This window comes from Malaya genurostris, chromosome 2 (genome assembly GCF_030247185.1).
Source record: "Malaya genurostris strain Urasoe2022 chromosome 2, Malgen_1.1, whole genome shotgun sequence".
In the NCBI taxonomy this organism is placed as follows: Eukaryota; Metazoa; Arthropoda; class Insecta; order Diptera; family Culicidae; genus Malaya; species Malaya genurostris.
The window spans coordinates 275,648,542-275,664,211 of record NC_080571.1 but is presented as its reverse complement, the minus strand read 5'-3'; the positions used below and the strand labels follow the sequence as shown (position 1 = coordinate 275,664,211).

At 38.3% G+C, this 15,670-nt stretch overlaps 2 protein-coding genes across 2 annotated transcripts; one reads left to right on the top strand and one right to left on the bottom strand.

Annotated features, from left to right (window-relative positions):
* Window positions 1–7,458: 7,458 nt before the first annotated feature.
* Window positions 7,459–9,919, top strand: LOC131430161 (peptidyl-prolyl cis-trans isomerase sig-7). Its single transcript, XM_058594887.1, has one exon. The coding sequence runs from the start codon at window positions 7,801–7,803 to the stop codon at window positions 9,781–9,783; it is 1,983 nt and encodes a 660-aa protein (XP_058450870.1). The 5' UTR covers window positions 7,459–7,800; the 3' UTR covers window positions 9,784–9,919.
* Window positions 9,920–13,214: 3,295 nt separating this feature from the next.
* On the bottom strand, window positions 13,215–15,443 carry LOC131430159 (zinc finger protein ZFP2-like). The gene is made up of 2 exons (XM_058594884.1): window positions 14,943–15,443; window positions 13,215–14,885 (listed from the first exon to the last, which is right to left on the bottom strand). The coding sequence occupies exons 1-2, from the start codon at window positions 15,254–15,256 to the stop codon at window positions 13,787–13,789; spliced, it is 1,413 nt and encodes a 470-aa protein (XP_058450867.1). The 5' UTR covers window positions 15,257–15,443; the 3' UTR covers window positions 13,215–13,786.
* Between the last annotated feature and the right edge of the window lie 227 nt (window positions 15,444–15,670).

Genomic DNA, 15,670 nt, shown 5'->3' with positions numbered 1-15,670 from the left:
AAAAATCAGTGTGAACTGAACGAATTTTCAATGAAGTTAATATTTGATGTGCTTTAAATTTACCATATTTTTTTTATATTAACGATATGATAAGATGATTAGTTGTTTCAACTTACTCTTTTGTTTGTCAAAATCATAAAGTTTCATTAGAAATCGTTGAAAAGTTTTGTTTCGTCCATTTTCAAAATGCCAATTATTCAGATACAACGATCAACCCGTATCAAGGCTAATTTTTTTTTGCAGTTCGTGCTCGCATCTCATCCGAAACAGTATAAAATTGCTTACGGTCGAGACGACAATACAGTATAGTGGACAATAGAGTATACGAAATGGGCAAATACGAATTAACAAAGCCTGAAACTTGGCCTACAAGACCGAATTCTATTTGTATTGATTTCAAGCGCTGCAAAGATAGACCAGCAGCAACCGAAATTGAAGTCTTGCTTAAGGAACGAATGCATCTAAACGTTAATGATGTAAGTGAGATTTAATTCAATAAGGCGTCTAACTGTGTGTACATTATGTTCAAACGTGAAAGAGATGCAATTGCATTTGCTTCGGTTAATAACGGGGTGCACAGTTTTGATCATTGCAGTGTTAAATATAAAATCCCTGTGTACATGGTGGACAATGCCATAGAAGTACGCGTGCATGACCTTCCCCCGCAGACCAACGATCAGTTCGTTCGGGAGAATATGTCGCAGTATGGTGAAGTTCTTTCCATCGAAAGGGAAGTATGTCGGAATTTGTTCCCGGGTATCCAGAATGGCGTGCGAGTTTAATAATAAATACGCACGGTTTCAAACATAATCATAATCTGTCTTCTTTATTTAAATATCATCCTTTTATAGTCTATTCTCTCCTAACTTTGTTAAATTAAAATTTCCAGTATGGATTGCTATAAATCCGGGGGGGAGGAGTTAGAACGCGTAGCTTAAGTCTGATTTAACCAATGACGTGTCTCGGTCATTGTAATCTATTTGAGTAAGAGAGAGAGTGAGTAATGTTTCTAGACAAGTGTGTGAGTGTGATGCGGAGAGGGGAGGTTGAGAGTAGTCAGGTTTAACTCTCGTGAGTGTCGGTTCGAGTCAGTGTCTTTTCCTGGGTTACCGTTATTCTAGGTCATGCCATATGGCACTGTTTGAGAGAGGTGTAGAGGTGTGGAAAGTGGAGAAGCGGGGAAATGACATAACTGAATTGTTTTTAGTTGATATTTGATGCTCAAGTTTCCGTGTTTACGTTTGTTGTATAAATGCGATATTTTTCGTTGGGTTGAAGTAAGTGCTGACAATTTAATTGTCTTATGTAGGTGAAGTTTATATTTCAAGTGGGTTTCTGGGCTTCGTGACTTGGTGTCAAATGGAAATTTGTCGAGTACGTGTTTTATGGAAATTTGTCAAGTGCGTGTGGTCTGAAGTGTGGGAAAGATTTAATGTTGCATGGTCTGGGATGTGTGAAAGATTTAATGTTACATGGTCATATTGCACGAGTGTTACGTATGCAACTATGTAAAGCAATTCCATCTTCATTCATTTGTGATCAAGACGGGATACATCCGTGTAAAACTCTGATTACGTATGAAAATCAACTGGTTACATGTCAGTTTTGTGAACAACCTGCACACTACGGTAAACATTGCACTGAAACTGCGAAAAGGGCATCTTCAAACAAAAACAAGGACAACCGCAGTACTCCTGTTTCATCATCAAACCAATCAGCTACTGCAATTAATGTACAACAAGGCGCATCTACAGCAACTAACAATGAGCCCAGACTACGAATTAAAAGAAAAACGAAGAAAAAACGAAAACCAACAACGATACCGCCGATGCGGCAATGGATGACGAGACGAGCCACGAAGTGCCCCTCAATCATCGCAAGATAAAAATGGAAGCTCCTCTCCCCCTAGAAAAAGGGTGACAACGAGATCCAATGGTAAAAAAAATATTTTATCTAATGAAAACATGGCTCAATCGGCCACGTAAAGCTTGTACGCAAATTGGCCTGAATAAAAAAATTTTATAAAAAAAGGCTAATTTTTTTCATTCGTAACCGAATGTTCGAAGTGAACACACGCGTTTTCTTACAATCGATATCGGCAAAACGAAGGTGCCTATTGGCATATTGTCGCAAAACTGAAATGTAGAGGCGCTACTTGTTTAAAGATGATTCTTTCGGCAAGAGCTGTCAAATCGGTAAGAAAATTTCTAATTACTCCACCTTTTCAACGATTTCTAATGAAAACAGGCAAATTCATTTGAAAAATCATAGTAGAAGTTGAAGAAAAAGTTTTTACTCTGAGGTGGTAATGTTGATCTTAGTTCATTGTGCGAAATCTATCGTTTATTCAGAATAGAGCATTAAACTTGGTTTGATATCATTTTTCAAATCCCTGGCAAAAAACAAATAAAGGTTCAGTAATGATGTAATTTTATTGACCCTCCGTTAATAAGCGTCGACTTTTTCCGACAAAATGCCATTGAAACAATACAAGTTAGGAAGGAATCAAACATTTGAAGACAAACACTAGAAAAGGTTTTAAGTGCAACTAACAGTTTCTCTTCGTTTACTCTCTCTTTCAATAATGACGGCCCTATCGGCAATCCCTTTCGTTAACACTTTACAAAGAATAATGACTGAAACGATCAACTTTCGATCTGCACTTTATGTATTTGTTGAAAAATACAGGAATATGCCGAAATAATTCTCGATGAACATTTGAAAAGGTCCCAAGTGCAAATGACAGTTTCTGTTGGTTGACTTTCTCTTTCAATTATTACGGCAAATCCCAGTCATTTCCAACAAACTCTACAGTGCATATCGAAAGTTAATGGTTTTTGCTATTATCCTATATGAAGTGTTAGATGAAAAGATTGCTGATTGGACCGTAATACTTGAAAGAGAAAGTAAACAAAGAGAAACTGTCATTTGCACTAAGGACCTTTTCTCGTTTTTGTCTTCAATTGAAAAAGAAAGTAAACAAAGAGAACCTGTCATTTGCACTTGGGACCTTTTCTAATGTTTGTTTACATTCAGAACATAATGATTTCTTACCACAACTGACTTTAATGCTTTATGGGGGAACGTGCCATTTGAGCCAATTTGTTCTGATTCATGGGATGAGGCAATAACAAACTAAATAAATTTATAGCAAAGGTTGTAAGTATTTTTTTCTTTCTTATTGTAAGAATCTGGATATAAGGAAAAATTGTTCAATATCGTTTATACTGTAATTTGATATTTTTCCAAACATAAACAATCATCAGACGCTTGTTGTTTTGCTTCAAAAGACTGGAACTGACAGGAACCGAGCTTATCCAGGAGTCCTATTCAAATGATACATAAAAAATGCAGACTATTCTATCTTGAGTTTATCTTTATAAGACAAACACGAGAAAAGGTCCTAAGTGCAAATGACAGTTTCTCTTTGTTTAATTTCTCTTTCGAGTATTACGGTCCAATCTGCAATCTTTCCATCTAACACTTTACATAGGATAATAGCAAAAATCATCAACTTTCGATAAGCACTGTAGAATTTGTTGGAAATTACTGGAACTTGCTGTAATAATTGAAAGAGAAAGTAAATCAAGAGAAACTGTCAACTGGGACCTTTTCTAATGTTCATCGAGTTTGGTTCTATATTATAGTACACGCTCATTCAATGTTACTCTCAAGTGAGTAATTTGTACTCACTTTTGTTTATTTGGTGCAAATGTCAAAAAGTGAGTAATATTGATTTAGAAGACTGAGTAGCTTTTACCAAAGACGTCATATTAACAAGATATCCAGCTCTCACATTTTCCGAACAAATCATTGGCAACATCCTTTTTTGCGAGCATGTCGCCACCAGGCGAGTCCGCATCGAATCACATCAGAGCTTTCACCTTTCATTCATCAATGCGAGTGACTTGCAACAAAACGGTTCAGCGCAGCTACAGCACTCATACCAACAGACTGAGTTACCGGCTTCGATGCAGGAAATATACACGAGCGAACAAATTGGAGAACGAACCATTCCATACATACTTGCCGACGAGCGTGCCGTATTACGTTTAATACTATTGAACCTGTCTGAAAAAGAGTATGCAGTATTCTTTTTTCCCTCAAATATAGGCAATTCGTTCAAATAATTCATCGGTAGTATAAGTGATTCAAGCACACTATCGCTGGTGAACCATTCATCATCAAAGAATACTATTGAATTTGAATGTAAAAATAATTTATATCATTAAAGTATTTAAGCATAAAAAAGTTAAATTTAGAAGGTTTCACGGTGCTGTAGAATAGACTTTCCACGTCATGTTTCACTACCAGTAGCTATAATTCATGTTTTTGAGTCAGTTAGAGCTTATGTGCCTTCAAGTGTACGGAATAAGGAAAGTTTCGTAATGAATGGGCACTGCACTGAAGCATATTTCTCTCATTTCGGAAGATGATAAGCTTGATCGATAATCACTAATAGTACTGTTGTTGTACCGTTGAATTCCACTATGTTATATCACGTCATTACACTCTCACAAAGTCACTATTTTCACAGTCACTATTTTTCCGAAAGTGTATAAAACGTTATAGTACAGATACGTATTTCGGAGTGCTATTTGCATCCTTCTTCAGTGTATCGGTTTTATAAGTTCAGGCCCGTGCGCAGGGGGGTGTTTTGGGGGTTTTAACCCCCCCCCCATGAAGAATTTTTTAAAATTAAGTTTCATGAACAATGGAGTACTTATTATATTAAAGTGCAAATAACTTGACAATTCATATTTTTTTATCAATTTTTTATCAATTTATAAACTGACATAATTTGAAACCCCTCCCCCCTGCGCACGATCCTGTCAGAATTCGTTTTACATTTTTGGACACCCCCCTCTCCCCTTGAAACCCCCCCCATGGATGATTCCTGCGCACGGGCCTGTATAAGTTTATTGAAAGAATGCTGCAATGAAGTTCCTTTTATACAAACGTAAGTAGGTAGAAACGTAAGTAGGTAAACCACAAAATGAAAGGTAAAAACAGGTAACAGAAAACTGGAAGAGTTAAGTGTTTTCTATGTTTGTTTTTATCTTGGATATGGGTAGTAACTGGAAAAGCCAAGAAGATCTATTGCCTTGGTCTCGGTTTAATAAAGAGATGGAGTTATTTTTGAAAATTTCTAAACTTTCTGCTGAATCTAATTTCCATGGATTGGAAATTTGTCTTAAGATTTTTATGTCATTAGTAGAGAGTTCATGATCTTCAAAAAAGGCATGTTCTGCTACTTTTGACTTGAAGTGATGTGGTAGTCCCTTTTCCAATTCTTTGGATGCTTTCGCTATTTCTGAGATATGTTCCTTGAAACGAATATCCGGTGTTCTCTTTGTTTGTCCGATGTATATTTTATCGCAATGAGGACACGAGATTTTGTATACCCCAGACTTTTTCAAATTCTCTGTAGGATCTTTTTTAGAACCTAGTAGAGTTTTCAATTGGTAGTTCATACTGCTGAACACTAAATCTAAACCAAATTTTCTTAGTTTTGATTTTAGTGGGTGTGAAATGTTTTGATTGAAGTCCACTGATATTCTTTTAAAATTTTCAGAAGGGGGGGTCAAAGTTGTAAGTGATTGTTTTTTCAACAGTCTTGATTTTTTATCGAAGATGGTTTGAATTGTATGCTCTGGATATCCATTGAACTTTCCAATTTCGAAAATAAAGTTTTTCTCTTTTATCGCAGCATCTTTTCTAAGGGGCAAAGATAGCATTCTGTGAATCATATGGTGGAATGCTGCCATTTTGTGTTGATGGGGATGCTTAGAAGTATTTGGTATGACACGGTCCGTATTGGTTGGCTTCCTATGTATTATAACGTTTTATACACTTTCGGAAAAATAGTGACTGTGAAAATAGTGACTTTGTGAGGGTGTAATGACGTGATATAACATAGTGGAATTCAACGGTACAACAACAGTACTATTAGTGACAACATTCTACTAACAGCTCAAACAAAAATTTAGTGTTGATCGATAATGTTGCGCAATACGGTTTGCTTCAATGCGTGTGCTGTTTAAAGCAAGCACCAAGCACTTGCAAGCACTGGTGGACATTCATGAATCAGAATTAAAAATAATTTATCTGCCGTATGAACATTTAGCAGTACTTAAAACTAAAATTAGCGGTATTGGGATTGATATTATTTATAATCTCTCATTGGCTCTCTTATCATACTGAGCACTTTTTACTTCAATGTTGGTCCCTTTGAGGAACGATTTTTGCTTTTTGTAGCCATAGACATCACAACAATCCTGATACTATTAAAGCTCAAACAAAAGTGCGAATGCGAGCGAAGTTTGATCATTATACACCGAATGTGAAAGGGAAACAAAAAAGAGCTTTTCATATTGAGGTTCATTCGTTCTCCAAGCCGTGGCTGCTTACGATGCAAAACGAACGATATTCGCTCATAGCTTCGCCTTGTAATGTGGAAGAGAATGAGCAACTAATACCACTTCTATACGCTCACCTTCCACGTCCAGTAGTGCGTTAATTCACAAACACAAACAAATGTGAACCAAATCCATCAGACCAGAAGTGGATGATGAATGGTTCAGTTGCTAGTACATTCATGAACCAAGAAGCGTATGAAGGATATTAACTCTAATTCGGTTCATTCGTTTTCCAAGCACTGAATCTCATACATAGAAGCAGGGGAGAGAAATGTCAAATTCGTGCGCGCCAAAATAGCAGGGCTGCGCACTCATACAATTGACATGATATGTTGAATGTGATGCCGTGCGATGGCGTTGCTGAACTAAAGATTGATTTCGCTCCAAGCTGACAGGGTCTGCTTTTACTCAGTTTCTAAATTGACAACAAATTTTACTCACAGAGCTTTAAAAACGTTGTGTGATAAATTACGTTCAAAAATTTTTTGTAGAAAGTAAAATTGAAAAAAATGGAGCAGGTTGGAGCCGTGGTAGATGAAGAAGTCTATCGAAAATTAAGAGGTAATATTGTTATACCTCCTAATCCTAATAATGATTTAAGTTTTTCGTTGCCACATTTGTGCAACCTTCGTTCCAGGATACGTGAGGGAGTTTAAAGAACATTTTCAACTTTATATGGAAAAACTACAAAATATAAATAAGAGAATTGAGAAAATATTAAAAAATGTTGCATTGTTTTTAATTTACACGCAGTTTTGATTAAAATAAAGAATTCTTTAGATAATTCGAATGGTATTGTGTAATATTTACTCACTCGAGCTAATTTTCCCATTTATAGCACTGAGTAAGTGTAACTCAGAATTTGACAACTACCATATTTACTCAAAAGTGAGTAAACAAGCTTTACTTACTAAAGAGTAGTTCCACTTTTAACGAAAGTGAGTGAAATTGTACTCATTTCAGAGTAACATTGAACGAGCGTGTATATCATTACATATAACAAAGCTGGATTCGTGCATACCCCTCGCTAAGGCTTACTTCAATTTTGTTTGAAGTTGATCCACAGAAAAAAAAACAAAAAGGTGTTTTTTTCTAAATTGTCACTCCAATCGCTCCAGATCGTAGGACTAAAACGATAACAATTTGAGAGCTAGACCCAAGACCGGCAAGAACAGGTAAAAGTGAAGCCTATCATTCCCTAACAAAGTGGAACGACATACCGTAAACGGTCTAAACCGGTGTGCTGTTGACATTCACGTTCGTATTTTGGCAAAGCAAAACCTTATTCCTTTGCGGAGATTTTCTGTTGCTGCGTGAACGTTAAAAACTTGAAATAGTGTTTAGAGTAGACATTTGTCGATGGAGCAAGACGCACTCCAAAATGTCGGTAGTGATTGAAACGACTATCGGTGACGTTACGGTAGACCTGTTTCTCACGGAGCGTCCTCGTGCGGCATTAAACTTTTTGAAGCTATGCAAGCTTAAATTCTACAACTTCAATCTTTTTCATACAATTCAGCATGGATTTATTGCACAGACAGGCGATCCCAGTGGTTCCGGAGATGGTGGATCATCGATTTGGGGTGTTTTAGAGGGTAAACACAAACGATACTTCGAAGGTGAGGTGGTCCCGAAGATCAAACATACGGAACCAGGTCTCCTGTCGATGGTGTGCGCTGGCGAGGGACTTATCGGCTCTCAGTTTTTCTTCACTTTGGGACCGGACATAATTTCATTAGATGGCGGTGGGCATGTTGTGATTGGAGAAGTTACAGAAGGACATGAGGTTTTAAGGAAACTGAATGAAGTGATATGCGACGAAAAACATAAACCGTACCAAGATGTTCGTATAACCCATACCGTTATTTTGGAAGATCCATTTGATGATCCGAGAGGATTCAGGGAGCCGAGCCGTTCCCCGTCACCTTCGGCGGAACGTTTGGCTGGTGGCAGAATTGCTGCAGATGAAGACATCGACGACACTGATGGCAAGACGGCTGAAGAGGTGGCGGAAATGTTAGCTGAAAAAGAAGCAAAAGCTCGGGCCACAATACTGGAAATAGTTGGAGATATCCCCGACGCAGATGTGGCTCCCCCAGAGAACGTGTTGTTTGTTTGCAAATTGAACCCGGTAACTACGGATGATGACTTGCAGATCATTTTCAGTCGATTTGGAAAGATCAAAGGTTGTGAAGTAATTCGAGACAAAGTCAGTGGAGATTCGCTTCAGTATGCATTTATAGAGTTTGAGGATCAAAAGTCTTGTGAGGATGCTTATTTCAAAATGGATAACGTTCTGATTGATGATCGTAGAATTCATGTTGATTTCTCTCAGTCCGTTTCCAAAGTCCGCTGGAGGGGTAAAGGTAAAGGTATCGAGTATCTAGATGGAACCGACAAAAAATCGTTCAAAGACATAGATGACCACGCGACAAGAAGAGACCGCAAACGTGCACCAAGTCGATTGAGGAAATCAAATAGTCGCGGGTCTCCCAGCAGATCCAGATCACGTAGTGTCAAAGGCCAACGTAGTCCAAGAGGTCTCAAGGGAGGCGGACGAAGAGATCGGTCACCTTGGCGAAGGGGCATTGGAGGAGGCGGCGGTGGCAGTGGACGCCGTCGTGACACAAGAGAAAAACACGACAAACGAGTTCGACTTTCGGAAACAAATTCTGCATATCATGAGGAACGTGAAGGTCGCGACATTCGTGTTGTTCAAGGCATGGTGGACTACAAGAACCGTCCATATCCGACCACCTTTATAAAACGGAATGCTCCAAAACAAGATTCCGGTCCCAGTCGCCTTGGTGCACGTGCGCGTCGTTCCCGTTCGCCAGTTCAAAATCGTTCTCAACGACGTTCGAGATCTAACGGACGACAACGTTCATCACGTTCTCGTTCTCGCAGTTCGAGTTATCGCAAAAGATCTACATCTCCCGATCGTTATCAGCGTCGAGACCGTGATCGACGTCGTGTTTCTCGTAGTCCATTGGAACGCAAGCGCCGATCATCAGCCAGTCGCTCACCGAAACATAAGCCTGCTAAAAGTGGTCGCTCGTATTCTACGGAACGGCGCACTGAACATAGCAGGAGTCGCCGTGACTCAAGTCCGCCGAATCGACACAATCTGTCCGATTCTAAGATCAAAGAGTCGTCGAGTAGAGACAGACGCAAATCTTCTAAGGACAAACATCGCTCACTAGATTCTGGATCTGTGAATGAATACTCGGATGACGAGAGGTCAAAGAAGAAGAAAAAGAAAAGTGGCAAAAAGAAATCCAGGAAAAGTAGTGACAGTGATTCTGATTCGGATTCCCGAGACGGTAGGAAACACAAGAAAAAGAAAAGCAAAAAACGAAAGTGAATGAACTGGTTGAGTTTTTTCAGTTGTTTTAATCTTTTACATGAAAATACCTATTTGAAGGGATGTTATAATTACTGATTATACCATAAGAGAACTCTTGAATTCTGTATAATAAAAATTGTTTTGTAAAATCCCACCACTGCATGTGTTTTACATCGTGAATTGTTGCAAGGTTCATGTTCCTTCAATCTATCATTTTCTGTTTTGCTGGGTAATAAACTGATGCACTGATAGTCAATCTACTCATCGAAAATATTTATGATCAACTTAGAAACTGGTCCAGTGGAAAAATACGCATTCTTCAGTCTGAGTGGATTCTGCATTAACGGTTTTGATTGATCTATTATTTCTCTCCAAACCCACAAACCTCGACACCCTCATTAGAACTTTACGAGAGAATAGACTTTTTTCAAGCCCTCAGTCTTCAGTTTCGATAAGAAATTCACAATCCAACTAACAAATTTGAATTTATTTTGTATAGAAAGGGCTTTTCTATTCATACACTAAGTTGGGAAGGCGCTAAAAACCTGTACAAAAAGCAACTCCTAAGACTTAGTTCTCGTAACACGGGTTGGCGGTTCAATGCATAGGACGCTGGTCTTTACAAGCCAGTTGTCGTATGTTCGAGCCCCGACCTAGAAGGACTCTTACTGTCAGCAGGATTCATAGTACTAGACATGCAATGATTCTGTACACTAAGAATCGGCTGCGAAGTCTGTTTTAACAGAAAGGCCAAGTTCCACAAAAGTAATATATGCCAATACTTAGTTTTCGAACATGATTCACAATTCAATAGTAGCATTCAAACGCGCCTAAGCTTTTTTAACGGTGCAACCATATCCGAGAAAACTGAGCGGAGAAAAAAAAATGCATTTTGTAGGGTTACGTCACTTATACCATTATATCTCCGGAATCGGAAGCCCATTGATCTTCGAAATTGATTCACAACCTATAATGTTAGCTGTCAAATGCGACTAAGCTTAATAAAATCGTTTAAGCCATATCTGAGAAAATCTAAGATTTCATCAGTACAGCAGCAAAACACTGGAGAAGACTGAAAATTAAACTGAACATTTTCAAACTTCATTGCGTTATAATGTATTATTTTACCTATTTCTTGGTTCCGGAATTCTTCACTTTCAATTTGCGTCGGTAATCCATTTTACATTTGTTTTACCGACAAATGCTCTGTTGGTAGATAAAGTTTAATTTAGACTAGCTTCAATTCAAAGAACTTATCTACTTTTCTATCAGAACTAAGACATTTCTTCAATGTAGTTGTGGGGTTGTGAATACCTTCCTAAATATATCTAGACATTCGTTGGAAGCAAACTAGTCACAACAATACACCCCTGGAAATAACACGAGGTAGTGTGATGTTTGTACCCATGGTAATGTGTTGTTTGTATCCATGGCGATACCACGCTTGTCATTATTCAATCGTAGTAAGCGATCAACGAATTAACTCGTCCTCTTTCTTCTTTGGTCGCTTGAACAGGTAACACGCATTATCAAATTGTCTCAGCTTGGCTGGGTGATTCCAGACTCTTAATAAAAGAAAACTCACAGTAGTAACTCAATTTAATTTAACTATTATCATTAAAGTTTGGTTGCTTAAAAATATAGCATTGAATGCTAATGTATATGATGTGGTTTTTACCCTACTGCTCATGAGAGAGGCGCTCTCAATGCCCAATACCCAGTGCATTGAGGGAGGGTAATACCCAAGTAACCACGACGCATTTTAACCCAACATTATTTCAACTTTGAAGATTCGCGCAAAGTAATTGACTAAATGCTATACAAGTTATAAAAGCTTCTTTAATGCTATTATAAAGCTGAAACGAAGAATTGTTAGACTCTTCTAGGATTTAATACGTGAAGCAGGAATTGTTCATTATTAATGCAGATACCTTATGATCAGAAAAGAACCGAAATTTTCATTTTAAAATTCCCGCGCTTGTCCAATCGGTAAACTTTTATTCTCTCAACGTTGGCAACACTTTTATACACATTCTGTCAAATTTTGACGCATATCGTACGATTAGTTTTTGTTTGGCGTCTATACAAAGCAGTTGAAAAATTTTCGTGTGGCGATTTTTATAATGGATGAAATTTTAGAACAACGTGCGTGCTTCAAATTTTGTGTTGCAAATGGATTTAAGTGTTTCGAAACGTTGAAAATGTTAGAAAAGGCCTTTGGTGAATCGTGTCTAGGAAAAACACAGGCTTTTGAGTGGTATAAACGCTTCAAAGGTGGTCGTACAAGCTTGGATCATGATGAGATCCCTGGCCGCCCAACAACATCTGTTACTGAAGAAAACATTGAATCGGCAAAGCAAATCGTGTTGCAAAATAATTCTGTACCGATTAGAGAGACTGCTGTGTTGTTGGGCATCTCTTATGGATCAGCCGAACACATTTTAACTGATGTTTTGGGTTTGAAACGCGTCGCTTCTCGGCTGGTGCCAAAAAAGCTGAATTTCATTCAAAAACACAGCGTTGGTTGTGTCGCAGTTTTTGGCCAAAAACTCAACCAATACCATCAACCAAACACCGTACTCTCCAGATATGGCCCCGTGTGACTTTTTCCTCTTCCCCAGACTCAAATTGCCATTGCGGGGAACGCGTTTTGAGACCATAGAGACCATAAAAGAGAATTCGCTGCGTGAACTAAAGGCCATACCTTCGGCGGCCTATAAAACTTGTACGGAAAATTGGATCAAGCGTTGGCATGCATGTATTGCCGCAGGAGGAGAGTACTTTGAAGGCGATAATAAAGAAATTTACTAAAAATTAAAATTTTGCGTTTTTTTTGGGTTCTTTTTTGATCATAAGGTATAATGAAAATATCTACTTTATCGATGATAACAATAAATACAAATCATAATAATTTGGTATTTGGTAAAAAATTCCGTGGTTCTCTGGATTCTTAACTCACACTTTTCAACTGATGAATGAAATAGCGAAAATGAAAACTTGCAAAAAAATACAAGGGTGACAGGACTCAAAGTGATGAAACTGAACTCATCTTCGTATATATTTTGCAGTCAGAGTAATTCTTTTTACAGTCTCGTAACTGTGATCCTCTGTAGTCCTGCTTCGCGGGCAGGTACCAAACAACGCATACCGAGTTACCAACACAATTTACTGTTCCGTTCCTTACTGGGTTATGATATATAAGGCATGTTTTGTTTCTCTTTCGCCACTTGGGCTCGTCAGAACACTCAGTTTACTCACGGTGATGCGAGTAAACTTGATACAGCAATCGGAATTACTCGAGATGTTCGACGAGACCACCATACTAATATCGAAAAATGACAAGATAATAAATAATCAGGACGGTTGTTGGATTGTATTGTAAGAATGGGACACTGACTAACGGTCATATTCACGATCAAGTAAAACGACATTTTTAAATCTATAGATAAACAAAGTTTATTGTTTTCGCTTGTAAACTTGACTGATCGTTTTCTAAATAAAAATAAAAATATTCGCATATAGACTATTAAACAAAAATAACTTAATATCCAGATGCTGCTTAGAATATTTGATACTTCTGCACATCAGGGTCAGAGTTTTCGCACGACTTGATTCCGAGCATGAGATTAACAGCTGCGCGTGAATGCTTTTTCGATTGTTTCGTCATCCAAAGACTACACGCCTTTGAAATATGTTGTTAACGATATTGAATAAATATAAGATTTAAAAAATGGTGAAACGAAACAAAACCATTTGATTTTAGAATACTTCTAGGTTTCGTATCTACGCTTATGATGAAAGTTTGTTTTGTAGAAACTTTGCTCGCTTTTTCTTTCGTCGGATTGTCAATCAACTAATTGTGAGAAGTAAAACCGTATTGCAAACAGATGAAGCGAAATTTTAAATATCAAAATGACTCTTCTGAAGTGTGCTGAAGTTCATCACAAAACTCTGTTTCTTATCAATGTCATCGAAAACACGATTCATTTGCAGGTGAAACTAGTTTTAAAGAATAGCAAGTTTACGATTGTGTTTGATATTGTTGCTGTGGTTGCTGCGGATGTTGTTGTTGCTGTAAATGTATCTGTGCCTGCTGCATCACCTGCTGCTGCTGCTGCTGTTGTTGTTGTCTCAGGTAGTTTTGATCTAAAGCTGTGATAGGAGTTATCACAATACCTCCACCGTTATTTGTCGCTGAGTTGTGGTCGGGTTTCAGGTTGATAAAATTTTGTATGGGAATAGCTTGTCCGGCAGAGCAAGATCCAGCAGCGGCTGGTGAAGCTGAGTGAATTGGAATGATTTCGATTTGATTGTTGACCGGAAGCAACTGGTTTATGGGCCAGGCAGTCGTGATCGGAGTAATCGTGGTGGCAGTCGTTGTAGCTTGTGGAGGGATTTGTTGCTGTGGAAATGCTGGAACCAGTTGACTGCTGTCGAAGGTTTGCACTGGAATCAAAATAGGTGTCCCATTGTGCATTACAATCATAGTTGCCATACTGGGGGTAGGGTTATGATGCTGACTAGCAACAGCCGTTACCGGTATACTAGTCTGATGGATCTGCTGCTGTACAATTGCAGGGGAGATATTTATCGATTGAATTTGAATTGGACTTTGCATAACCTGCGTTTTCTCGTGAGCATCATAATGATCTCGGGCATCGTCTAGCTGCTCAAAAGCATTGAAACATATTTTACATACAAATGGGCTGTTATGGGTTTCCTCGTGTAATCGCAGATCTTCTTCGGTCGGAATGTAAACATCACATACACAGCATTCTACCGTCTGGCCGTAGTCTTCAGGTTCGTCAAAATCATCTTCTTCCAGGTCCGGCTTAAAAGCGGTGTCCTGTTCTAATTCTTCTGCATTTTCTTCTTCTGGCTCCTGAGCCGCAGGTAGCGATCGTTGTTGATCTACAATTTGAACTCTGTGAACTCGTTGTTTTTCTACAGGATTGTCTGGTCGAATCGCTGGATTCAGTTTTTCTTCCATTTTTTTCATTTCCCTAGGTCGTATTTTCAAGCAATGATAACGCAAATAATGTGTTTGTAAACATTTCAGATTCGAAGTTGTGTAGCTAGGGCACCCCAATTGGCACTTCAACGCTTGGGTATGTTTAGCTCTAGGAGAATAAGAAAATTAATCAAACCAGAAAAATTATCAAATTGCCAAAACATACCTTTTATGAATATTCAATTTGTTCGTATCGAAAAAATATTTCCCGCAGTCTCTGCAGCTATGGTTGTCCTCAAAATGGTTTCGTATATGGCCCAGCAACTGCATGGTTTTATTGAACACCTCATTACACAATTTACATTTGAAGCCTAGTCGGAGTCGCTGTTCAGAACCATCGGTCACCACCCTGAAATGTTGCACCATTTTTTCGATTTGAAAGTCTCGAAAATTAGGGAAATCTTCCGGTAACGATGGTCTAGTGTTGTCTTCGGCCAGAACGTCCGGATCATCATCTGCATGACTGCAATTCGTCTCCATTGAAAATTGTTTCGCTGCTCCAGGCAGACTTTTTAAATTGGTTTGCTTGCAATTTAACACCAACACTCAAACAATTTAATTTATCTAACACAAAATTTCATTCACAAATAATCGATTTTTTGCATAAAAACAGAATTCAGGTGTTTTCTGACTGTTCACAACTTTTTTTCTATTTATTTGTTGACAGATACAGCTCCGCTTTATAGCGAAAAAGCAAGTAAACAGAGGAAAAAGACGAGCAGAAAAAAAATCCCGGTAAAAAAAACTACGGCGTGATACATGCACGCTGTGCGTGGAATAATATCGTTGAAGGTAATTCTCACCCAGCATGCATGAAAGTGTCATAGAAAACAGATCAGCTGTTTTCCAAAGGAGAGCGAATCTAACATTGACAAGAAATGGAGAAACAATTCG

Coding starts and splice junctions, on each gene's coding strand:
- LOC131430159 (XM_058594884.1), bottom strand. CDS start 15,256: ATGGAGACGAATTGCAGTCATGCAGATGATGATCCGGACGTTCTGGCC. Junction 14,886..14,942: donor AAATTGAATATTCATAAAAG/GTATGTTTTGGC, acceptor TTATTCTCCTAG/AGCTAAACATACCCAAGCGT.
- LOC131430161 (XM_058594887.1), top strand. CDS start 7,801: ATGTCGGTAGTGATTGAAACGACTATCGGTGACGTTACGGTAGACCTG.